The following is a 27649-nucleotide window of genomic DNA, read 5'->3' on the forward strand; positions in this document are numbered from 1 at the left end:
AAGTGTATCACAAGTCTAGAAGTCATCAAGACACAATGACGAGAGCCCTGTCTGCTGGCTGTCACTGTTCTCCAAAGCTGATCTAATTTATATTATCACCAACAGGCAATACACTAAATTGTGAAAAAGTGAGTTGCAAACGTAAGGCCATAGCAGCCGAATGAAACATATACTGTAGCCGAGTGGAGAATTTTTCAAATGTGGCAATTTGTGGCTACAGTTTGAAATTGACTTTTAATTTCTTACATTCACACATTAGTAAGTAAGTGAGTACTGGCTTACCCGTGCAACCTGGGACTTGGATATAGGGGAACTTTAATTTGCCACAATAACTGCATATCTCCAATAATCAGTTATCGAATAAAACCATTTTTTACTACTTCTTTTTTTTGGTAATAGAACATAGGACTATGGCTCTGTGACATTCATGTGTATTCTTTAACTGACAATATAATTTAATCGTATTTTTCTTATTTCTTAACATGTATAAATTATCCATGCTTAGCTATCTAGAATAAAATAGGCGAGGTAATGTGAATGGTTTAGGTCAGGGGTGCCCAAAAGATAGTCCCCAGATGTTGTAGAACTACAACTCACATGATATTTTGCATGTCTTTAGAATGACAAGGCATCATGGAAGTTGCCATTTTAAAACATCTAGGGTCTACATTTTGGCCACCCCTGCTCTAGGTGAATGAAGGGTAGCTATGTAAGCTATATGTATTAATGGCAGCTTCAGTACAGCAGTACATAGAATCTGGCAATATATGGTTGTTACATAGGACAAATAGGGTGGCTGTGTATAATATAGTAATATATGTCAGTATTGATTATACTGATAATCGGTGACAATAGGGAGTCTAGCTATAAATTGTTCCTGTATGTATTCATTTATGGTTGCCATATAGAATGTAGCAAAATTGATCACCGGAACCGCACTCGCTCCCAGCGGCCACAGGTGCTCGGGAACAGGACCAGCAATCTCAACATATTAAGGCACCAAGAACGATTCCCACGCACTCAAAGTTTGAAAGCAGCAGGCAGATTTATTGAAACAAAACAGACAGCAACGTTTCGACCCACCAAGTGGTCTTTTTCAAGCTTGAAAAAGACCTCTTGGTGGGTCGAAACGTTGCTGTCTGTTTTGCTTCAATAAATCTGCCTGCGGCTTTCACACTTTGAGTGCCTGGGAATCTTTCTTGCTGTCATATAGAATGTGTCAGTTTGTGTCTGCATTGAATATAATGGTAATGGTGGCAGTCTGGCGTGTACTTATTAATTATTACTTCTATAATTTATTCATGGTTCCTATACAGAATATTGCAATATATTATTGCATTGATTATGGTGATAATGAGTGACAGTATGGAATGTAGCTATAAATTAATGCTGTTTTTATTTAAAATGTGTTAATGATTTTATCAGGAAGAATACATTTAGATTTCTCTCTCTTTCAAACATGTCCTGAAGAGAACATTCAGATACATTGTTACATAGAGATATGTACACTACAGTTATTGAGACATTATTAAACAGAGATATATATACAATACAGTTATAGAAACATTCTTACATAGAGATGTAGATTTCAAAAATACTAATTATAGAAACATTTTTACACAGAGATATATACAATACAGTTATAGAAACATTGTTACACAGAGATATGTAGAATACAATTATAGAAACATTGTTACACATACATACATAGTTGCAGTGTGCAGTATGGAGGTTGACTGTTTGTTAATTATGTATTGATTTTACATATGTATTTTTCTATTACAGACACTCCTCACTTACCGACCGGGTTCCATTCCTAAGTGAAGAGTTAAGGGACTCCCTTCTCTGGTGCATTTGTCTATGTTCGGGGAAACTTCCCCGAACATAAACAAACGCACCAGAACAGGGAATCCCTCTAATCTGTGGTCGGGTAAATTTCACTGAACATAGATTAGAGGAATTCCCTGCTCTGGTGCATTCATCTATGTTAGGGGAAGTTTCCCCAAACCTAGATCAATGCACCAGAGCAGGGAATCCCCACGACAGCTCGCACTTACCACTGGTCGTAAGTGCGAGCCGTCGTAAAAAAACAGGTAGGTCGCAAAACGAGGACCACCTATTTTTAAATAAAGCTTAAAAATGGGTTGGCTACAGCAGGAGTGCTCGAGCGAGAAGGAGAATAGCTCTTTCCCCTTCTCACAAAGCACTCTTGGTAGCAGGTCCTCTCTTCCCTGCAGGCAGCCAAAGGAACTGCAGGAGAACGTGCGAAGATGACATCAGCATCATAACCATGCACAAACTCCTGAACCTCCAGCTGCCTGCAGTTACTGCTGTAGCCCCCACAACATTGGGGAAGAGTTAAGGTGTGCTCAGAGGGGGCATTAGAAGAGAGACACATGGAAGAAGAGGAGGACAATTGGTGTACAGGTGATTTAAGATGTAGAGAAGGTGGGTTCAAGTAAAGGATGGTAACAAAAAAGAGGGTGAATGGTAACAAAAAAGTGGGGTAAAATTAGGGATGGGGGAAAGATGAGGGTAACAAATGAGCGATGGTGATACAGAAGAGGAGAACAAATGTGAAATGGAGGAAAAGAAGAAGGGCACAAGTGAGAAAATGTCACTGGGGTCATACGCCAACATACTTTCTGATTGGTCCACATCATCTCTGTGACTCACAATTGATAGAATATGGGGTCGCTTAGATGACGGGGTTCCTTTATATATGAGCATGACATCACCGTATTTGAATCTATAAAAGACTCGCCAGTCAAACGGGCTGTGTCTAATATATTGCAGGGAAGTAAATGACTAAGAAGACTTAGCCCCATGCGAACCAGCAGAGGTTCTCAGAGTTGAATGGTATTTCCTGTTCAGTCCGTGGGACTACATAGAGCGTTTGGGATGCATAACCTGGAAGGGGAGCTGTGCAGCTTTGCACGGCTTTACTGATGATCTCTGCCAATCCAATGCTTCTCAGTGGGCTCAGTGCATTTCTGTAGGGAACATTTGACACCTTCATGTAAAAAGTACTGAATGTGGGTTCTGCAAAGATTGCAGGACCACTCCAGGAAGCCTCTCTAGATTTGTTGAGTAACAGCAATTAGAGGTGGCCTTAGGCAGAAAAGGCAGTGTTTAGAAGTGTACATCTGCAGGGACAGGTTTTTGCAACCTTTACATTAAGCTGTCTTAATGTAGACTTTACATAAAGCTGTAGTAGTTCCGGTGCTAATAGTGTCCCTTTAAAGCCAAAATCACCAAACACAAAACAGAATTGACTTGCAGAATGTTTCTAATTTATCTATTTTGATCTGAATTTTTTAATTTACTTTGAAATCATTTTGAATTCCTGGCAATACTTACCTTAGTGAATAACCCCGATTAAACCTATGTGTACAAATATATTAAATACATATACCTAGTCACCCATTCATTATCCCTTTTTTTAGGAATCGTTTGTGTTTGAGCCAAACTGCCTCTTTAAAATGGATGAATTTGGATTTTTCCTTTCATGGAAAAGTGAAGGAAAGGTATGTTTTTAAAAAAGAAAATTTTAACCTCTATGTATCTATTTTGCTTCCTTCTATGATTAATTTTATTAAGAATTCCACCTTTAAATTCTTGACATGAAGTGGTGTCATGATAGCATTCAGTAGAGTGCTTTAAGGAGCTATTTAGAATGGAGAGTGACTGTAGCGCAGAGTACAGCTGTGTACTGTAACTCCATTCAATCTCAGCCAGTTGAGAGAAGGAGTTGCAGTTAATGACATCATTAATCCTTTATTTGTGCAGATATATGTAATGTATGTTTGTGAAAATGCACTTTGAAATCTTTTTGGATTCTTTGTATAGTTTGTATAAGAAGCTTTGATCTAGCTTTGGCTAGAGTGAAGTATATTTAATGTATTTAAAACACAAATAAATGATTAATGTGAATAAAAAAAAAATAATCTTAGATGCATGGTTCTATAGAACACAAGTGGGAAGGATTAGAACACTGGACTCCCCAACATCCACCCACCCATCCATCTCTCTCTCTCTCTCTCTCTATCTATCTATCTATCTATCTATCTCTCTATCTATCTATCTATCTATCTATCTATCCTGATAATTCCAAGACAAAGATAAGATTCCAGGAGCTAAAGAAGGGCAGAAATCCCAGTTACCTAGCCCCCTTATGAAACGTCCAGTGACTGTCCAGTACCGTGTTCGACCATATGTTTTGGTAATCTGATTTAATGTGGCCAGTTGTGTCTACGTTATATTCATACATATCATATACGTGATACAGTATCGGAAGAATAAAAAGTCAGGGGGTCATTGCTTGGCCTTTGACCTTCATTTAGGGGACCTGAGGTTAGTAGACATCTCCTGGTAATTTTAAATGTATTTTAGAAGGCTTAGAAGTACTGGGTATTTATAGTTACCGTATTTATCGGCGTATAACACGTGCCGGCGTATAACGCGCACCTCATTTTTAGAAAGAAATTCCAGGAAATTTCCCCCCTCCCATAGTATTCCCCCCCCCCCCTCATCCCATAGTGTTCCCCCCCTCCCATAGTATTCTCCCCCCTTCCCTCCCATAGTATTCTCCCCCCCTCCCCTCCCATAGTATTCTCCCCCCCTCCCCTCCCATAGTATTCTCCCCCCCTCCCCTCCCATAGTATTCTCCCCCCCTCCCCTCCCATAGTATTCTCCCCCCCCTCCTCTCCCATAGTATTCTCCCCCCCTCCTCTCCCATAGTATTCTCCCCCTCCCCTCCCATAGTATTTTCCCCCTCCCCTCCCATTCTCCCCCCCCTCCCATAGTGTACTTCCCCCCTCCCCTCCCCTCCCCTCGTGTACTTCCCCCCTCCCCTCCCCTCCCATAGTGTACTTCCCCCCCCCATAGTGTACTTCTCCCCCCTCCCATAGTGTACTTCCCCTACCCATAGTGTACTTCCCCCCCATAGTGTACTCCCCCCCCCATAGTGTACTCCCCCCCCCATAGTGTACTTCCCCCCCCCCATAGTGTACTTCCCCCCCCATAGTGTACTTCCCCCCTCCCCTCCCATAGTGTACTTCCCCCCCTCCCCTCCCATAGTGTACTTCCCCCCCTCCCCTCCCATAGTGTACTTCCCCCTCCCCTCCCATAGTGTACTTCCCCTCCCATAATTACTTACCTGTCCTGAAGCGTGGGCCGGCTTCACAGCTTGCACCGCGGTACAGGAACTTTAATTTCATGTTCCGGTTTCCGGCGGGACTGAAAGGAAGTGTGCACACTATTGTGCACACTTCCTTTCAGTCCCGCCGTAAACCGGAACATGAAATTAAAGTTCCTGTACCGCGGTGCAAGCTGTGAAGCCGGCCCACGCTTCAGGACAGGTAAGTAATTATGGGATATCGGCGTATAACACGCACCCACGATTTTCCCCCTATTTTCAGGGGAAAAAAGTGCGTGTTATACGCCGATAAATACGGTACATATTTGTTACCCTTTGTACGTTATTTTTTTCTATGCTACTTTGTTTGTAATGTATATGGATAGATTGGGGTGTTTGGCGATTAAGTAATAGCATCTCCTGTGTGACATGCATTCTTTTCTTTTATACATTAATTAATGAATTTATTTATGTAATATAATGGTTAAAGTTGTTCTTCTTTTTCATATCTTATCACTCAGGAAGGACAAGTTTTGGAATGTTCTCTGATCAACAGCATTCGATGTGGCGCCGTACCAAAGGTAACGTAATCTGATATTTAACTTACTTTTTTAGAATTTCCTTATGTCTCTAAGGTTTTAAGTCACCGTGTAAAGGTTGTCATAGTTAATCTAGGGTGCCGATACATTTTTAATCAAAACTGTGTTGTTGTTTTTATGTTCTTTTAACAATACTGACGCAGTAACCCTTAAAAGATTAGAAGAAAGGACAAGAAATCTGAGACGAAGGCATATCACATCCGCATAGGACATGTGAACGCATTTGCCCTTCTCATAATTATCATTAAATGTCAGGCTTTGAGCGTCATGACACATTCGTGGGCTGAGAGATCGCCTGCAAATGGTTTCACTGATAGAAAATTAAAGTGGATTGATGAATTAAAAAAAACTCTGAATATCATGTTTTTTCTAAAACTTGGCTCTCTGTCACCTACGACGGTATTTATTTTTTATCTTTTTATTTAGTTTACAATGTTAATAATTCAGTTATGGGTAGCATATTATGGCTGGGATTTTTTTTTACCTATGAATGTGTGTATAAAGCTTTTATCACCTAACCCTTGCCATCCAAACTGTTACAGCTACATTTCCCTAAAGCTGAATAAATGTGCCTTTGCTTAACTCGCTGAGGATTATTTACAAAATAAATAATTATAGAGAACTGACAAAGGGATTAAAAATATCAGTCTATAATAAATGAAAGAATAATTAGATTTTATTCTGAATATACTGCTTTCTATAGTTAATTATCCTCTATAGCATTTTAGCTGTTACTAAATAACAAGCCCCATAATGCTCTGGCAACTAATCGGTTGGTGGATCGCTATACGACTTAGAGTTGGTATGGAGTAAACACTAAAGGCTGGCACAGCATCATGGGAGTTGTTGTCCGACTACAGCTGGAGTTCAATATTTTTGTCCAAGATTGACCTAGAGGATGACAGGTTGGCTAGTCTTATTCATTAAATCACCTTTCTTTTCTCCGATGCAGGATCCAAAAATTCTCTCTGCACTTGAGGCTGCAGGGAAAACGGAACAGGAGCTGGAGGGGCGAATAGTGTGCGTCTGTTCTGGTCCAGATCTGGTCAACATAAGCTTCATATTCATGGTGGCAGAGAGTGTAGACGTAGCCAAGGTATTTAGCAATTTAGCACTGCTTAAGTTGCAAATGAGTGCTCTATCACGATCTGTGCATGTAAATGACTCAATAACGCCGGCTTCCCAAGAAGCGATTATTATTGCATTAAGAACAACTCACAGAGGGACAACAAACATACAGTACAATAAGTACAAGTATTAAGTTGCACGTCGAGGGAACGCAAATTAATCCTTCCGTTTTGTAAATAATCTCCTCTACCACCCCAGTGCAAAGGCCTGATAAACACAGACCAGTGTATGTATTGATGTAACGCTCAAACATTATCCAAGTGTGTTTAATGTGATGTCAGTAGACATTGGGAGTATGTGTAAAAGAACTGAGTTTTAAAAGTAGACGGATGCAGGAATAACAAAAGGTAGGTGTTTTAAAACTTCCATGATGCACTGGAAGCCTTTAGGCTGGCAATGGATAGTGGGACTTGTAGTTCCACTCATGTAGGGATCTACCTTAACTGCCCTGTTTTTGAACATTGTTCTTATGGAAGTCCAAGTTTGATTTTATTCTTGAGGCCTTCTGTGTACTGAAAATACATTTGTATAAAACACGTTACACCGTAATTGTTTGGTTGAACGTCCTTGTTAAAAGCTTCTTCCACAGCTCACTTTCAATCAGAAATTTTAATTGAAGAAACCCAAAGAAAAAGTTACCTGTGCTCTCTCCTTAATCCCTATGTATATTTAAACAAATAGATGTCATTTATTTACTCCAATGGCCATTGGAGGGAATGCCCGCCTGCCAACGTCAAGGCAGACCCCCCTAAGCGGGTCCTAACACTGACCCTTCAGCTTGCTTCCTTGAGCTTCTGGCAAAGATATCTCTAATGAGACAGAGAGGGGTATTTTTTTATATACACCCCTATATACTTATTAACCCTTAATAGGGAACTCATGGGATGGGCGGCAGCATTGTAACCAGGCTGTGTGATACAAAGTAAATACAAATACAAAAAGAGATGTCCTGCGCTCACTCCCATCACTACTGGGCCGGCAGCAAGGACTACAATACACATCAGCCCCAATATATAGTAGAAACCAAAGAAAAGAAAATGTTACCTGTCTCTCTCCTTAATCCCTATGTATATTTAGACAAATGGAGGCCATTTAATTACTTCAATGGCCATTGGAGGGATGCCCGCCTGCCAACATCAATGCAGACCCCTCTAGACGGGTCCTAATCTGACCCTTCAACTTGCTTCCTTGAGCGTCTGGCAAAGATATCTAATGAGACAGAGAGACCCCTCCAGTGGCCAGTACTCTCAGTATTCTCATGCAGTCAGAAAAAAAATGCTGTGCATTCTGGATAAAATAATTCCAATTGCCAACAAGCTGTTTTATTCTTGAGCTACAGTACAGTTACTAGATTCATTGGGGCTACAAACATGTATGAAAACTGTTATTTTCTTATTTTTTTAGTTTGCACCATAATTTTTCCGCCCCAATTGTCTACGTAAAAAAATATTATGTCACTCTCTATGTATTGTCAGGTTTTTTTTCTGGTTCTGCCAGACTGACTGTGATGCAGTTAAATGTTGAGAAAAAATGGGAGCAGAAATACAACTTGCTTTTATAAATGGACAGTGCCACTAATTCTGTCTTAAAAAAAAACAACAAGCAAAAACAAAATGGTGCAAGATGTATAAGGGCACGAAGAGGAACATTTTGGCGCAACAAATGGAAAAATATTTTAACCCTTTAACCCCTTAAGGACACATGACATGTGTGACATGTCATGATTCCCTTTTATTACAGAAGTTTGATCCTTAGGGGGTTAAATGAAAACGTGACAAAGCAGGTGTATATAGATATAGGACCCTCTTGAAACCCTCATGGTGATGGACAGCATATGAATAGTGCATTCCTACAACATGAAGAATTATTAAGCTGTATGTCGGACATCAGTTAAAAGGGACATTTCAGACACCAACTTGTGTGTATGTGTGTCAATGTATAGTTTTAGCTACAGTAAGACTTGTCCCATAACCTCACCTTCTCAGCTCCAAGTTCCCTCAACCTGCAGAGGTTCCATTTTGTTCCAGGATTTGTGTCCTGGATAATGTGGTGTATGTGGGAACCCTAACCCAGTGCTTTCTACTTACTATTCCTCAATCCTCAGTGTTTTATGATTTGCTTAGTCTTTGTCATTAACAGAGTTTTTTGGTACACATCCAGTGTTTCCAACTAATGATAGCTTTTCGGGAGTGAAAGAGTCAGTAATTATGGAGTTTGCTGAAATTACCCGAGGCTCAGAAACTTTTTTTATGAAAGGTCAAGAAAACAACAATTCATTCTTCCAATTAAATGAGTTTATCCAGCAATACAATTTTTCAGCTATTGTCAGAAAAGAACAGGACTTCCCTACCAAGCTGTGGACACCCTCGAGAATACCCTGAAATAACACTATGCTAATATTCTGGCTTTCCTGAACATGTTAATGCAGCCTTGAGCTGCGGCGGGTTTGCCAACGAAATAAGTACATGTAGTTCTTCAAGCAGATATACTTCCATTGTGCTATCAGCAGTCCCTGATCTAAATGACCTGGCTGTTTTAACTTCCATTTAGAAAATGGAAACACTCTGTTTGGTCACAGACCAGATTTTCTGGTTTAGCTCTGCAGATACACATCAAAAGCTCTTTAGCTAATGCTTGAGAACAAGTTGTTTAAGTGGAGCCCGCGTTTGTACGCCATTAACTCCTGCAGCTCTTGTGTTGTCAACGTTAGAGGAGTGAGCAGTGTATGTTGGATTAGGGTCTTTGCGGTGAATGGAATGTGCAGTGCATGAAATGTGCTTCCCGGTTTTAAATTGAATTCATATGCTTAGGAACGAATTAATTACGTGGTCATGGTTGTTATATACACACACACATATATATATATAATTTTATTATTATTTTATTATTTATATAGCGCCATCCGATTCCGTATATATCACAAGAAGTTACGTTTAAAAAAAAAAAAAAAAACAATAACAATTTCACTAAAGCTCTTAAAGATAATTACTTGTGTAACCTGTTTGCGTCCGTGTTATGTGTGTTTTTATTTTTTGTTCTTATATGCGTATGTACATCTGGGATGCTTGTGTTTTAACTGCACAGACTAATTCATTTTATTGTACTTTATAAAAAAGTTATTGTAAATCTAAATTAAAAAACTGTATTTTTTTTTCCTAATAGCCTCAGCTATATGTGAGTTCATGGCCTTTAAAGGGGAGGTGTATCAGTGGCATGATCTGGAAATTTGTAAAAGTTGGGCAATCACTGATGGAATATGCTTGTTGCAGTAGTTTCCATAGTGATGGCTCTACTTTTAGAAGTTTAGACTAGTTCAAAATAGTTGATAAATCTACCTCTTAGTTTTTTTTTTAATGTAAAATAGATGACTTCACATGAGGTGATTTGTGTTCTGTAAAAAGTGGGTTTATGGTAAGTACAGTCCTAGGTAAACGGCGTGTGCATTGTCCCATCTACTCTGCCTGGAATCGTGAATATGTGGTGGTCAAGAATAAACCACAGAACTGCACGTAGTCCAGCTAAAGTCAACTGCTTGTTTTATCTGATGGGAACTACATCTACATCAAAGGTTATAGAACAGAGCTGCGTGGGACAATGCTTCGGATAAATTTGAAACAGGACCCGAGTTTCCAGCCCATGGTCAATATCATTATAACATGCACTCGTTTCTTTGCTTCTTCTGTTTCTTAATTAGAATATTTTACCTGTATACTAAAGAATTCAATCAAAGTGAACAGACACGTGTTTAAAATGTTACAACAAAATTGCCACATTTTGGCTGATTATTTGAGACTCAACTGTCATGTCAACTCACTGTTGTGTGTACATAGGCCACAGAGTGCACTGTGAGGTTTCTGTTGTAAATTCATTTGTATAATGTCTTGCTCTGGTTGTATGTCTCACGCAAGATGTGCCTTTTGCTTACATGTTCGGTATGTTTGTCTGTCTTTCAGCAATGGGTAGAAGGTCTAAGGTCTATTACGCATAATTTTAGAGCCAACAACGTCAGTCCCATGACATGTCTCACAAAACAGTAAGTGTCTTTATGTGTCTTTTTCTTGTTTATTGTATGTACACTTTCTAATTTTTTTTCCAAAGATTCAAGTGCCGCGGTGGCACTTTACAAATGATAAACTTTCTTCTTTATGCCATGCTAGCCAACAATGCAATTTTATTCAACAAAAGAGATTTCATTATCGAGTTCTGTTTACCAAGATGCAAGTTGTGTTAAAATGCCTTACAGGCCGGTCCAGTAGCTCAATTCCACCATTTTGTCTCAAGTTTGAGTGTCAATTCAACACAACTACCTATTTATTGAATAGAACATTTATTCACGGCTTCACGGAATCTTCTGTTCATTCCTACAATGCCCGGGTGCAATCCCAGAATGCAATGTGTGGGGTGCGTCAGGAATAGAGTTCTGCTGCAGTGATTTCAAGGCATGCTTCTGCAGGCAATTTAACTGTCATGATGTATAGAATAAATTATGTGAACAACCTGAAAGTGGCCCATGGTAATTACCAGATGTTTTTAGGTCACATCACTGCAGACTAGAGGAAAAATCTGTCTTTAACTGTTGCATGTTCTCAGCAAACTTAAAGATTCAATGTTGCCATATTTTGTTTTGTGTGCTAAAACTATTACTTTTTAAGCTTAAAAAGTGCAGTATGATTTTTATAGCTGTTGTGTCATGCCTTAAACCCTCCCGGTATCTCCTCGTACTTCCGGGTTTAACGGAGCTTAGCCACACCCCCTTTTGACGCGGTCTTCCTACTTAATGCGACCGCACCAGCTGATAGACGCTGGATTATTGAAATGCGTACCGCACTTACTAACCGGCTCAAGACTTCTCTGCGAGCACCATATGTTACCGGACCGGACTGGAAGACTATTCACATCCCCTTCATCTCTCCTCGTCCTCGACTAGTGCCTGAACTCTCTTCAACCTCTCTCAGGAAACAAACTCCTCGGAGGAGAGCTTGGGAACCTGTTTTCCTACTTCTGGAAGCTAAGTAACATATAACCTCTGTGTTAAGAGTTACTATCTCTTAAACCTTTATTTCTTTTACCAAAGTCTGCTATCAAGTTATCAAACAATCCAGTTACAGCGTTCCTCAATTCATATTAATATTCAAGTTCAGCCGCACCTGTCTTGCTACTGACAACTTCGAATTGAACAATCTCTTATAACTGCTTTCCATTTAACCTGTTAACTAATATAACGGACTCTAATTGATTCAGAACCTACTCACTGCAAACTGAATGCAACCGTTTATTATTTAAAGATACAGTACCTGTAATTCTGGAACTGAAGTCTCAGTACCTTCTAAGTGTCCTAATAAAATACCGAAGTCCTAAGAAATCTGCAGTTGTGTTCCTTATCAATTAATGTAGACGTGACATGTTGTTTGATTCCCGCAGAGCTCTATTATTGTATTTAATGTTTTAAGCTGTGATTACTCACAAAAAGTTATTTATTCAACCTTTGTTTGCGCTCAGCTGCGCAGAATTTGCCGTGAAATCTCTGATGGTTCTTAAAGGTGTAAACCCAAGCCCATGGGATTATAATCAATCGGAATGCTAAAACGATGGGGACCACATATGGCCCACAATCTGTTGGCTTCTTTGCAGACAGAATATCATGTCTGGCATAATGACACTGCGAAGTGGCTGTTTTTGTATTTTTTTTTCCTGCGGAATATTGTAAAAGTGCTTTTTAACCCCTTAAGGACACATGACATGTGTGACATGTCATGATTCCCTTTTATTCCAGAAGTTTGGTCCTTAAGGGGTTAAATGCACGCTGTTGATTCAGTGGACCTTGTCTGTTCCCCTCAGTCTAATTGGAATTTCTAAATTTTCATTCATGGAAAGAAACCACTAAAATGTAACCGTTATTGCTGCACAATAATATTCCCAAATATTCCAGGTTACTTTATAACTGAACGGAGTCTGAGACACTTGAAGAGGAAATTGTTTAATAAACCATTATGACGATAATAGATGGCGGATTGCCAGTTCTGCTAATCAAGTGGTTATAGAACAGGTCATCATGGAATCTTGTACTTAAGAGGACATTATAATATCAAAAGGATTTTCCTATAACATACCAGAAAGAAATGACCTGGGGGGCCAAGGGACTCTAATTAGTATAGTGTATTCATGTTGGATGTGTTTTCTACCATAAAAGGTAAATAGGAACAGCAGGCAAAGTCCCCATCGCTGCTTTATTCATTATGTTCCTCTTAACTTACCCTTCTGGATTTGTTCCGGAGTGTGACCTTCTAGTATAGTAATAACTACTGTTTTACACCTATAGTAATTTTCATTTGGAAAAAGCAGAGCGGACAGCATGGCACATGGACCAGTATAATATTTCTTTATACCGTGTGCATTTAAAAATGTTCATAATATGTGGGAGATAGTGTGATGCCCCCCTTCTTCAACACGTGCTGAGCACTGCAAATGGCATGCTAGATTTATATTACAGTTGCCTCTAGCAGTGAGCATCAGAATATTGAATGCACATTGCTGTAATGGCATCTGATATTTTTGTTTACTTTACAGATTTTTTGAGTTTTTGTTTATCTTCTAATTTACACATTGTCAAAATAAACAGTAACGGCAATGCTGCAATGAAAGAAATATTACAGCGAGACAGAAGGTTTCATATTTTGCTTAAATCTTCTTTACCGACTGCTCCAGCAGCAAAGAAACCTTAAAGGAAAACTATAGTGATAGGAATACATAGCTGTAATCCTAATACTATAGTGTCCTCTACCTTCCCCCATGCTGCACCCCCAGTGACAAAACCTCTTTTATATGTACGCGATTGCAACGCAAATGTCCCTCGGGTCTGGGTCACGCTCCTTTGCCTCTGTAAGCCAATGTGGGGGACCTAATGGGCTGTTTCTAGGGATCCTCGGATATGCTGAGGTGATCCGCTACTGTGTGAGATCTGCTCTGGGACCTGGAGAACATTGCACAGCTGGTGTCTGGAAGAGGAGATGGATTCCTTTATGGCCCCTTTGGTGGCCGTACTTAATTTTCTTTCTTACCTTTTTTCCCCAGGGGAAGTCTTACATGACAATTAATATTTTTTGCTCTGCCTTTTCAGCGGCACAGGTCTCTTTGCAAGGCTCTGGTGTGTGTAGGGACCCTACCATCTGTTGCCTTCTTCGGGGAATTCGGTTGACTAGATTTCCTCCTCCTCGTAACACTTCCTTTTGGGATGTCTCTGAGGTCTTAAATTTTTTGGAGAAATGGCCAGACAACAACTTTTTGTCTTTATGCCAGTTATCTGCAAAGTTTTTTTTTCTCTGATTGGTCTCGTTATTTTAGGTATCAAGAGTTCGGATACTCTCCTGATAGACCTGATCAAAGAAAGAGCAAGTGGGAGGGGATTTATATGTCCAGCTTTGTGCTGATTTGTTGTTTTCTGATACTTCAGTTAATTGTTTCTTTCCAACTGGAGGTGTTAGTAAAGTATTCGCTTATAAAATTTAGCTTAGCAAGGCTAGAATAATCCTAAAATTGTGTCTGATGTTCAAACATTACACACATGTTAAAATAAATCATACATTGCTGACGTAAGGTCTTCTTGTGGAAATGTGCACATTTTAAATAAATTAAGGGAAAGGTCACAGTGCTTTTGTCACTTGCCCCAAGGACATCCTGTTTTCACTAAAGTGATTACAAAATATTGGATGCTTATTGTGAGTCCGGGACGTGATAAACTATTCATATGTTGGCATTAATGGCTGCATTTTGGTGCCAAGGGTTTTTTGAAGCTTAAACCTTTCAAGTAAGACAATTTCATATCCTTTGGGTGAACCTCTTGTGCTCTTTCCCTCCATGGAACTCTTAGTTTAACTATTGGCAGCTGCCCAGTCTTTCAGGGTAACGAGACAAATCTTTTGACCATCCTACCAAAATAAATCAACTAAAACCAATAACTTACAGCTCTGATTGTAACAAGTTAATAAAATAATAAGTGTTTCATGCAATCTAGAATGCATTCCTCATTATTTTCCTTAAAGTAACACTATAGGGTCAGGAACACAAACATGTATTTCTGACCCTATAGTGTTAAAACCACCATGTAGGTGGCTTGTCCCCCTTAGCCACCTTAGAAAGGGTTAAAATTTACCTTATATCCAGTGCCGCTCGGTTCTGCCGGCATTAGCTCCGCCCACGAGTCGCCTCTTTGGCTGACATAATCAGAGTTGATGATCTCAGCCTGTCTAATGCTTTCCCTTTGGCTGAGATTGTCAAGGACGTGGGGTTGGGATGGGCTGTACGTCTTGTGCAGCACTTTTCTATAACATGCAACTTCCCAGGACAATAAATGAAAATAGGCATTTATTGAATTTAAAAGCCACACACTGCATTAAAGCAATTTATAGGAATTGCTTTCAAAACTCGGCACTCCTCTAAGCAAATATTACACTGTTTGCCTGATGGCGGTGTCTTATACCCCAGTTTCCAACTTTCTCATACTCCGCATGTCATCATTAAAGATGGATTTAATTTGATTTGCAGGATATTTTAGCTTGCTCTCTTCATCAAAGCAACAATCATGTTGATACAAGGCATGAATTGTCAGAAATTCTAAGTGAATTCACATTTTATCTTGAACTGAAAACATAGCTTAATCAGAAATTGTTTTGAATTTTGATGCTTTTGGCCCAAAGATTGAATTTGAAACTTCAAATTCCTGATGATTACACCTCAATAAACCTGACAATTTTATTTGTGCGCTGATAACTTATGTAGCCTAGTGGAAAGTTGAAAAACAGAAAGTTAAACTGTTTGAAATTGCACTGCTGGACAAAATCGGTTTGTGTTATAGCCTTCTCTACTTTACTCTGAATATTCTAAGAAAATATGTGGAAGACCTTATGTAACCCGAATCAGAAAGGCAGCATGCGTTATGCATGTCAATGAAATGAGAGGATTTGTGATTTCTGTACCTAGTGAACGCTCGGCAGCTCTGGAAACATGCCAGTATCTAATGTGGAGACTGGACGGCTGAGATGTTCTCATGATGGAGTAACGATTTAAGAGACGCTGCAAGGAATACAAAGAAACAGATTCAAATCAGAGTTATTTACTAAACTAAAATGCAAAGTGAATTTCAAATTTAAGATCTGAAATTACAGCTTAGCAGACTTAGAAATGTTTCCAGTGTGGCAGTTTTCGTGGTAACATACGCTATAAAGATTTAAAGGGACACTATAGTCACCAGAACAATTACAGCTTATTGGATTTGTTCTGTTGAGTAGAATCATGACCTTCAGGCTTTTTAAAGTAAACAGTTTTTTCAGAGAAAATGCAGTGTTTACATTACAGCCTAGGGATACCTCCACTGGCCACCCCCCCTAGATGGCTACTAGAGGTGCTTCCTGGGGCAGTGTTGAAATTCATTGTCTCCACCCTATGCATGGAGACACTGAACATTCTGCATAGAGAAGCATTGATTCAATGTATTTCTATGAGGAGATGCTGATTGGCCAGGAGGGTGTTTTGCTTCACCTCCTGCACCACCTCCGTGATAATCTCAGCCAATCCAATGGGAAAGCATTGTAATTGGCACAAATCATCACTTCTGATAATGTCAGCCAAGGAGGCAGATTAAGGGCAGAGCCAGCACCAGCAGACTGGAATAAATATAAGATTGTACTATATTTAGGGGGCAAAGGAGGGCAGGGGGGCTAGATGGTGTTTTAACACTATAGGGTCAGAAATTTTAAATTCACCTTGAACTCTCAATTTAGTAAATAGCTCTGAATGTGTAAATCACCTGGAAAATACTGCATTTCAAATGTTTTCAACAGTATCTTCATATGACATTACTGCTTTTAATCAAATAAATTCACTAATGCAGTGCAGACATCATACCAGAAACGATTGTTTTAATTCTGTTTATTTTGAAACAATAATATTTGTTGTTATTGTATGATTGTTTTTGTCTGTTTATCTGTCTATCTGTCTATCTCTCGATTGTGTCATAAAGTTCCCTACCCCCCAGGCAGACATGCTTTTTATCTACTGTGGGTCCGTAGTTACCTCATTTATAATTTGCTTCTTTGATCCGTAACGAAAGTTAAAAAGGGGTGATTCCCCTTTAATTCCATGTTTCTAGTGTTCTAAGCGGCAGGACTGCTAATGTTCAGGGACTTAAGAATTCCATTGTCTATGTTTAAATTGCCATAAATTCCAAAATACTTGGAATGACATTCCAAAACATATTATTGACTACTTTTTTATTTTTTTTACTTTTTTCCCCCCAGCTGGATGAAACTGACATTTCTTACTAACGTAAATGGAAAGATTCCGGTTAGAAGGTAAGAAAGAATGTTTGAAAATGAGCAGCGATGTTAACAAACCTTAGATATGTTCATGGCTACACACATCCGGGGACTAAGGCTGATTGAGCTTTAGTTTAAACACTGTTATAGTATGAATGAGGATGGAAGACGCACTTATTGACAGCAGTAACTATAGCTTCATGCAGTCAATACGGAATTAAGATGCCATCACTACACGTATGCTCAGATCAAGCAAAAAAAAAAACACAGATTTTTAAGAAGACACTGGTTTTTGGTCAGATTAACCCTCACTTTTCTGGTCCCTTCCCAATGAAAAAAAATAAAATCTTAAACATACCTCTGTTCCAATGACAAGGTCAAGTTCTCCTGGCAGCCCGACGTTGTCAATTTTTCTCGCTGGAGTGAGGGAGACGGAGGACGGACTGATGGGAGGACATGGGTGGCACTTAGGGGGAGGCCAAGCCTCCATTGGCTGTCCGTTGCCAGCATGCTGTGTGCAGACACCTAATATGCACAGAACTGTTGTTTCTAAGCTGGCTAATGACATCCTAATGACGCTGCTGAAGTTACATTAGATAATGAAACGGTGAACTAATCCAAAGAATTTATAGTGAATGGGGTTAACCCCTATAGACGAAGGAAACCTAAGGGAACATAAGAGTATTTCTTAGTGAAGTAGTCATGTTGCCTGGCGTTTGTATGCAAACAGTTTCACTATGAAACACGGCACAGACTGAGTTCAACCACTCCAGCAGTAACATAAGGGAAATAATGGTATTTCCTATTAAAAATATTCACACTGGCGAAACGCCATATCGTATTTGCATATGAATGCCAACCCCAGCTGTATGTTAACTCAAGAGTAAAGGAAACCTAAACTTGCCAAAATCAAAATTGAAGTTTTGGTCGGCAATTTTTTGCAAAAAAGATTTGGCAATAAACGAGTCCCTGACGCACGCATTTCGCCAGTGTGAATATTTTTAATAGGAAATACCCTTATTTTCCCTTATGTTACTGCTGGAGTGGGTGAACTCAGCCTGTGCCGTGTTTCATAGTAAAACTGTTTGCATACAAACGCCAGGCACCATAACTACTTCAAATCGCTTAAATGTCACGGTGCTTGAAATGGCGCCCTTTCCTGCAGGGCGGCATTGAGTGCACACATGTTATAGCTTGTTATGATGCAGTGGACATACACTAAAAGTTTTAACAATGTATATAAACGGTCACTGATCCTCCATTTATTTGATCTGATGTTTCTAATGTTGCTTTTTTTTTTTTTTTTATATTTCGATTGATATAACTTTTTTTCTTTCTTTGTAGTATTACGAGAACCTTTGCGTCAGGAAAAACTGAAAAAGTCATCTTTCAAGCACTTAAAGAATTAGGTCTCCCTAGTGGAAAGGTAGTTCCTGGGTTTAACATTGTCTGTATTGAAGGAAGTAATATAAAAACATAGCAATATATTGGGGTGATTTTGTGGTTTAGCAAAATGTTTTTATTGTAACCCCTGCTTATGTTTTTTTTTTTTTTTTGTATCATGTGCAAAATGACAGCCCTTAATTGTAGTTTTAGTTTTTGTTGTTGTTGTTGTTGTTTTGTTTTTCAAAAATGTAGACACAGGTGATTTAGATGGTACTTGTGGATAGGTAGATGTACGTAGTTATTACTTATACTGGGGAAGGGGGCTTTTATTTTACTAATTTTCTTTAGTCTAAAACAAACATAATAAATACTGGTCCCCTTTTTCAGTTCCTTCTATTCATGTCCGCAAACAGTATAGTTTGCTTGGTGATACCCTTATTACAAGAGTTTCCTTTAAATATATTGGCATCTTCCTTTAGTAAGGACACGTATAATTTTGTCATATTTATTAAAATTCATGAAAATAGTTGCCCTGCACTGTGTACAATTCATATTCTGCACGATTCTCCATTGCCTAATTACTTAATCTTGTAAGATTTCTTTGGAATTCTACATACTACAAGGCCCATCAATTTGTACACATGACATGTGTCCCTAAAAACATGGTGGATACGGTAACCCTTTCCATCAAGTTACTGATCATCAAGATATGAAATGTAAACCCTTTTTTTATTTTATTTTTTTTCTCCGTAGAATGATGAAATTGAGGCTTCTGCTTTCACGTTTGAAAAGTTTTATGAACTCACACAAAAGATTTGTCCTCGAACAGACATAGAAGAGTTATATAAAAGAATGTAAGTCATTGCGCATGTTTTTTATACTCGGTCTGGATGCTTTCATTGCTCATTCATCCCTGTGTAGGTACTTACTATAGCACATACATATGTTTCGCACTTTGTCAATTATCAAGGGTTGTAGAAAGATAACGGGCAGGTCCTCGGGACTACAACTCCCATCGGACTCTACCCAACCTTAAATGAACACTCTACATACATAAACCACTTCAGCTTGCTAAAATGCTTCATGTGTCTGGAGGCTGTTATATTTGTGACGGTTTATAAAAGTGCCAATTTGTGGCTCGATTTAATATTGTCAGTAAAACGTTTGAAATTATTTCTTATTTTTGGATAACATTTTATAAAAAGTATTTACATTCTGTAAAAAACTGATATTTTTGATATATTGATATATTTTTTTTTACATAGGATATATTTAAAATATAAAAACAATAAATAGTTTAATAGTTTATCCAAAAAGCATTAAATCATTTGCAAAGCTTAATAAACATTAATATATCAAAGCATTGAATAGAAATTGCCACTTTTTATAACTCTGGGCAAAAACACCTCCCTGGTGGCCAATCCGCTAATCTAGAGTGCACCTAAGCTCATTGAGAAGCATAGGAAAGCTGTGTGCAGAGAGAGACCTTTGATTTGTGTATTCTCCTGCACAGACTAAAAGGCTGTTGTAGCGTAAAGCAAAGGCTTGCTAAGGCTGCAGACAGCAGATCAGCAGAATTTGCTTGCTTTTTTTTCTTATACCTCCCCAAAGAAATCATGCAGAAAAAAACATGCATGTTTTCTTTGGGGATATATCTGCTAATTTGTTTAAAAAACGAACAAAACAAAACAAAAAAAAGTTCAATTGAGTCTTCTTTTAAGGGACATTAATGGGTTTTGCAATTATATAATTTGGCTTTACCCGATCTAACGCTATGCTGTCATAAATTATTATTTAAGACGGATACAGAATAAATAAACCCATGGATCTCCCTGGCACAGGTTGGATTGCATCTCCCCTTGGCCTATGGCTGGCTAAGGATGATAGTTTTAAGCTCTCTTGAGCAGGACTCTCTTTACCTCTTGTTCCTATTCATGAGAAATTCAGTTTATTTTGTTGACTGCCATGCAGCACTGCAGGCTACGTAACTGCTTGATAAACACCATCTAACAATATTGGCACACGTAGTGCAACAACAGCTAGGTGGGCCTAAAACTTTTCTAAACAGATGTTTTACCCCCAGAACACAGATGAATATGGCCGAAAGACACAGACAATTGATTTGGTTTGACTTGATTGAGTCTGTAGATGTCCGTGTGCTGTAACTCGTGCTGTCTGCAGATTAACGCTTCATTAGACATTAACAATGGCTAACTATGAAATTGTATAAACATTTCCCCAAAAGTACCATCTCATCTACATTTGCTGCTATGATTTACTAACAGTAATCACTGGCTAAAATGTAACAGAGCAGAGAATCTTTCCATGACATTAATTCTGAGATGTACTGAACTTATATTTGATTGCATTAATATTTTATATATTGTATAAATATTTTTCTTTCTCTATTATGACAACTCATTGTGTTTCTAATACATTTCTTTTCAGCATTGGAGAAAAAGCTGATTTTTTAACCGTAGACCAATTAGTGAGCTTTCTAAATGAAGTAAGCTTTTTCATACATTAACTCTAACTCTGATGAAAGTCTGTCTGTTGTGGCTTGCTTGTGTCGGTGTTTGTATTGCATGTGTTTCACTGTCAGTCTGCTTTTATTTTCCCTCTTGCTGATTTTTCTGTTTTGGCCAAATCAATGTAGAGTAGCAACTGCTTTTTCATTTCTCCTTTTGCTTTCTAAGTGCCTGCTTTTTGATGAAGGCCTTCCGTGTGATAGCGTATATTTTATTGTTGAGTGATTTGCTTATTACCGTTTAGTTTTGTTTTCTATATGATTTTAACTAATATTTAAAAAAACTAATATTGCCTGGTTAGAGTCTGTTAATCAATTAGTATTTATGTTGACATTAGTATGCACACGCATGGCCACTAAAAGCTACACCTGCAGTGTGGTGGGCCCTGGTTACAAATGATGTCTTCCACAGCTAGAAAATAAGAAATCACAAGAATACACACAGGTTGCTAAACTGAGCATGGGTCAGCATACCCCATTATATTCTACATATAAGAAAAAGTCGTAGGCACTCACTGTGATATGTTCAAAGCAGTTTTAATGGATCCGCAACGTTTTGATCTATATCCAGGTCTTTATCAAGCATTAAAACTGCTTTGAACATATCACAGTGAGTGCCTGAGACTTTTTCTTATATGTAGAATATAATAGGGGATGCTGACCCATGGTTAGTTTAGCACCCTGTTTGTATTGTTGTGATTGAGTGCGACCCTTTTTTTTTTAAATTTTTGATTCCACAGCTAGAATGTCATAAATTACCTGTCACTGATACAAATGAATTCTTCAAATGCAAAATGGAATGCAATAAATTGTAAAAAAAAATAATAATAATAATAATAATAAAAAAGATTAGTTGCTGCGACTTGGTTGTAAATGTGATGTGTCAGCATTTATTTTAATGTGTGTGTGGTAAAACTATTTAACGTGTGTAGTAAAACTAATGGTTGAGGCAGAACTCTTTTTAAGGGTTACTCCAACCAAAAACAAGTGTTTTCATAGAACACTGGTTTTGGTTACAATAACCCGGTCTGAGATGGTCGAATCCCAAAGTAAAATAAAAAACAAAAAAAAACCTCTAAAACTCACTTTTGTTCACTTGTTGATTCCAAGTTCTCCCTGCCGCTCAATCTGCCTTGTCTGATGTCACCCCCCCTTAACAAAGAGGAAGAAAGGACAGAAAGGACAGACTAAGAGTAGCCAATGGTTGACTGGTGTATGCTGATGTCAGATGCCAATTTTTCACAGAATTGACCATTAGTTAGCCTGGAACTTTATTGTGGGTTGACTTATCACTCTGAGGAGGTGGAGTTACACCTCAGGCAGTTAAGGGATTACTCTCCGTATGTGCAGCGTTACAAAACGAAGCTTTGCACATGCAGACCCCAGGCACCATGAGCACTTTAACTCAGTAAAGTGGTCATGGTGTGTGGAGTAAGCATTTAAAACAATCAATAAGGTTCTGCCTTTTGCGACATACCTGTCTTTCACAATTGTGGGGGTTTTCCAGAGTCATGACACCCAACAGAGAGCCAGTTATTAAAAACACTACTTATAAACATTGCAAAAATAAATAAATGACTCCGTATACATCTGCATTGAAAATAATTGTTTTGACCGATCAAAATGGAAAACTAGCAATTTTAAATATATCTTTATTAGTAAATGCCTTGATAATGTTTAGCTTTTGTATTCTTATTATTTAATAGAAGCTATATTTCAGGGTTTTTATTAAATCTAGATCACCATGGTGAATAAAATTTAGAACCTGACACTCAAAATGTATCCCCTCCATCACGAGAGATTAAAATATCTCCTCTGGCTGATCTTCTGGACAAACTTGCTTACTGGTTTCATTATACACGCTCCCCTGCCCCCTGCTCACCTTCCGCTTAGCACTGTCTGGTGTTTGTTTTGTTTATATTTTATATACTACTTTTTGTATTGTCTGCTGTAATCCCAACCAAAGGTGTTTTACAATCACCTTCTTTGTACCTGAACCTTTTACTGTTTGTGGAACACTGGAGGGTTTTCTTATGAGGCCCAGCAATAAATGTCGCTATCTAGGTTTGGCCTTTAAATACTTTTGTGTAAAATAGGATACACGAGTCTGTGTGGAAAGAAGCTGTAAAGTCATTTTATGGAATACTTTGCTTTACTTTGTCCTTGCAGTTGTTCCAAGCACACAGATTGTATCTGTCTCTTACGTTGTCATTTATATCTATTCCTGTGCTTTTATGGTAATTAAGAGGATATCCACTTGAGGAATTTACGGCATGCGTGCACATTTCGAGAAGCCAAAATCAACAATAATTAGGACTAGTCAGAGTACGTTATAAAATGTAGCAGACTAAGCACCAGTCAGACAGAGATAAACTTGATAAAGCAAGTCTCCAAAATATGGTCCAGCTGACTATAGCAGAACCAGTTATAAATTAAATAGGCAAATACGGTTTGCTCCTCCCTTACTTTTGTTAAAGGGACACTGTAGACATCAGGACAACTTTAGCTTAATGAAGCAGTTTTAGTGTATAGTAGATCATGCCTTTAAAGTTTCACTGCTCAATTCTCTGCCATTTAGGAGTTAAATAACTTTTGTAATCTTCCATGCAGTCCTAGCCACAGTGACTGACACAGCCTGCATAAAAAGAAGCATGCCTCTCAACATCCTGATTTCAGCGGGACAGTTCCAATGTTAATTTCCTCTCCCACCTTTGTTGCACCAGGCCTCTCTCTATGTTAGATACGCCACTGAGTTTGAACATTAGATCTCTCTTACAGGAAGTGTTTAGGAAGGCTGTGTAAGTCACATGCAGGGAGGCGTGACTAGGGCTGTATAAACAAAATTATTTTACTCCTAAATGGTAGCAAATTAAACAGTGAGACTGCAGGGGCAAGATCTATACACCCAAACTGCTTCATTACGCTAAAGTTGTTTTGGTGCCTACAGTGTTCTTTTAAGTAATGTTGTTGTTGGGTTTTTTTTATGTTTTACATTTTCATTAGTGTCCCATTTTAATAGGGGCTCATTTGATGTGTTTCACATAGCCCCTAAGTACAGTAATACAGACAGTGAGATATGTTTATACTGATATAGATATAATATATGTAGAGAGAGATAGAATACTTTAGTTTGTTAAAATAGATTTTGTAAATATTTCAAATACTTATTCACTTGCATAAATGTAGATTATAATGTTACTTAAAATGTTCTTGAAAAGCCTCATCCCTTGGGTACACTTCCAACCATGCCTCAGAACAAAAGTTTGAAATGGACCAAGTACCAGGGGTTAGACATATATATATATCTTTGTAGAACACACAAGCAAAACTTCGGTTCATCCATAAATGAATCTAATAATCCGACTCAAAATCTCTTTTTATCCACAAACCATCGATTTAACCAGGTATCGAATAATTTGGCTGTGGATTAAAAAGAATTTGATTCAGAAGAATTTAGCCATTTATGGACTAACCGACGTTTTGCACATGTACTCAGTCTATTTATTTCAGATCCTCTTTGTAATTATAATCTGTATCATACAGTTGAGAGATGAGGACAGAAGCATGTGTCCTGCGTTGGGAGAATCGCATGAATAACGTATAAATTAGTGACTTTTGTATATACCTGTTGGCTTTTTATTTAGTGTACAAATAAGTATTAACTCATTGGAAAAATATTTTGTAATTTCTCAGGAACTCATCTTCCCATTTGTAGCAGGGTGTCCAATCAAGGCCACCAGATCAGTGGAAATGTACGAATAGTCTTAAAACAGCATTTCACAGTATATATAACGTGGTCAGCTTAATATTTTACTGTGTGAATATACAGTAATTAATTGCAACATGTATAGCCCCTAGAGACCAATTATTCTTAATAAACCCCAGTGTGAGGAATGGAAAAAAACTTTTAAAAAAAATATTAACACTATCTGCATTACATGAGTATATATTCATGATTCACTCACAACATATGATAAAAAAAATTATTTAAATGATTTGGAAGCCCTTCTGACTGGCGATCAGGCACGATCAGGCCTCTCTGAGACTCTGATAATGAATAATTTTATTACTGCCCTGTAATGTGAATTTTTCATATCAGTTTTGCCGATATCTTTGTCTATAAGTAGCGCTCCCCTACAACCTGTGATGAATGCTGCTGCCAGGCTGATCTTTCTCTTCTGTCACTCCTCTCACACCTCACCCCTCTGTTAATCCTTACACTGGCTTCCTGTCCCCTACAGGTGTCAATTTAAAATACTAACCCTTACCTATAAAGTTCTAACCAACTCTAGCCCCTCTTACATTTCTTCACTGATTCATAGGTATGTTCCCTCTTGGTCTCTCCGCTCTACTGGTGACCTTCTCCTTACTGCTGCTCGCACTCTTACGGCAAATTCATGCCTGAAAAACTTCTCACGGGCATCTCCTTTCCTTTGGAACAGCCTGCCTACCTCTCTGACTCGCCCCTAGTTTTCAATCCTTTAAGAAGTCCCTCAAAACCCATCTTTTCAGGATTGCTTATGGCCTCCAAGAGTAACTTCTATCTCTTAAACCTTCCTCTCGCACTCTCCTAAGGGGCCACACTCCACTCTCACCTCCAGTTCTGCTACTTTCCCACCATGTCTATTTGCTGTCTATCTCAATACAGTTCCTATTGTGTTTTTTACCCGACCTCCTCTAGACTGTCAGCTTGTTTGAGCAGGGTCCTCAACTACCTATTGTTCCTGTTACATTTTGTTATTGTCTTGGTAAATTCCCCTTTTATTGTAAAGCGCTGCGGAATAACCTGGAGCAATCTAAATACCAATAATAATAATAATAATAATAATAATAATAAGGGCATCACGACATTGGATAACATTTGAGAGAGATATATATATTTTTTTCAAATATTTTATATTTACTCCCTTCCCTTCTCCGTAAGACTTTCACCCAGTCTCCACTCATTCAAAAAATCATTGGAAACTCACTTCTTCAAGAAAGCATATCAATTAAGCAGGTTTTAATCCCCCACCCCCATGACTCCTCTCCTGCAACTGTCAAAAATTCCCTACTAAGCCCTCAGTGACTACTTTTCTAACAACCTACTTCGTACCCCTACTTTTACCCTTTGTGTCACTATACCCCACTCCCTATAGAATGAGTAGGGCCCTCCACCTCTCTGTTCCTGTACGTCCAATTGTCTGGTTACAATTACATGTCTGTTAGTCCACCCATTGTACAGTGCTACGGAATCTGATGGCGCTATATAAATAATAAAATAATAATAATGACTGAATGACTGCCATGGTATTCAGCAAGGCTACTTTATAAAAGACACAAAACACTCCTGAAGTGCTTTAGGGTCTGCAGTGACCCTTTTAGATTTGATTGTAGGTTGTAGTAACAATTTCATTTTTGTTTGGTCAACAGACCCTGTGTTATTTCCAGACCAGCTACCTCTTTGAACCAATATTTAGCCTGTTGAAGATGGGAATATAAGCTTTAGGTGTTTGTTTAAATAATATGCTTACTTAACAAAGGTGGTGTGCTCTCTGATCAATACCTCTAAAAATATATATCCTGTCCCTTGTCACTGGTCTTTTGACTGATCTGCGTGTTACAACGACATCTAGTTGCGTGATGATATCACAGATGCTTTCATTTGTTCGGTTCGTGTACATTGAGAAAGTGTGAAACGCATTATTTAAACTCCCTTGTTTATTCTTCCAACCTTAGCACCAACGGGACCCGCGACTGAATGAAATTCTATTTCCGTTCTTTGATGCGAAAAGGGCCATGCAGATTGTAGAAATGTATGAGCCATTCGAAGAACTAAAGAAAAAAGGTAGGTCCTAATTAAAGTATCTTGTTTTCGTAAAGTGGGTTTTCAAACATCTAAATGTATTCCAGGGACCGTCACCCAGGCAGATTTCCAATACCTTATCTTTTTGTAAAGATAAGGAATTAAAAAAAAATGCTTTTGAAGGTTCTTCATTTGCTGCAAATCCCCTGACTTTGCCGAGTATGCAGTGAGCCATGCTGAAAACATTCAGGGACCAGAGCGTATTCCATCATAAGTTGTGTTTAATATTTATTAAACTCATTTCTTGTCTTTGGTGGAACGTCATGATCACATCTCCAAGCAATCATGGAATTATTCTCTAAACTGAGAATTGTGGAGAATTGCTAACTGTTGGACAAAGTAGCTGAGCTCAGAAAATAGCGGAGTTCAATAATTGTTTTTGTAAATGAACTGTTTCGGCAATTTGCCATTCTTGCCACAACTGAAGATTTTATGTGAAGAAAGTTGACCGCACCGAAATTTATTTGGCTACTCAAATCTTTTCCCTTTTTACAGGTTGCATATCTAGTGATGGTTTTTGCAGATATTTGATGTCTGATGAAAATGCCCCGGTCTTCCTCGACCGCTTGGAATTATACCAGGAGATGGATCATCCTCTCGCGCACTATTTTATCAGCTCCTCCCACAATACGTACCTAACTGGGAGACAGTTTGGTGGAAAGTCTTCCGTGGAAATGTACAAACAAGTCCTTCTGTCAGGATGCAGGTTGAGTATTG

General features: G+C 38.5%; 2 protein-coding genes across 7 annotated transcripts in view; both read left to right on the top strand.

The window, feature by feature from the left end:
• The window catches only part of PLCB4 (phospholipase C beta 4), a 319240-nt gene that overhangs the window by 214049 nt on the left and 77542 nt on the right, over window positions 1-27649 (top strand). For all 6 annotated transcript variants that reach the window (XM_063444010.1, XM_063444007.1, XM_063444012.1 and 3 more), the window contains exons 6-15: window positions 3447-3527; window positions 5659-5718; window positions 6689-6832; window positions 10818-10897; window positions 17157-17210; window positions 18519-18600; window positions 19314-19414; window positions 21009-21066; window positions 26806-26914; window positions 27428-27638. In XM_063444010.1, the coding sequence (XP_063300080.1) occupies window positions 3447-3527; window positions 5659-5718; window positions 6689-6832; window positions 10818-10897; window positions 17157-17210; window positions 18519-18600; window positions 19314-19414; window positions 21009-21066; window positions 26806-26914; window positions 27428-27638 (980 nt within the window). The remainder of the gene's footprint in view (window positions 1-3446; window positions 3528-5658; window positions 5719-6688; window positions 6833-10817; window positions 10898-17156; window positions 17211-18518; window positions 18601-19313; window positions 19415-21008; window positions 21067-26805; window positions 26915-27427; window positions 27639-27649) is intronic.
• Window positions 1-27649, top strand: part of LOC134587546 (uncharacterized) — a 248165-nt gene that overhangs the window by 93522 nt on the left and 126994 nt on the right. The window lies entirely within an intron of this gene.

The sequence above is a fragment of the Pelobates fuscus genome, chromosome 2 (assembly GCF_036172605.1).
Source record: "Pelobates fuscus isolate aPelFus1 chromosome 2, aPelFus1.pri, whole genome shotgun sequence".
Lineage (NCBI taxonomy): Eukaryota > Metazoa > Chordata > Amphibia > Anura > Pelobatidae > Pelobates > Pelobates fuscus.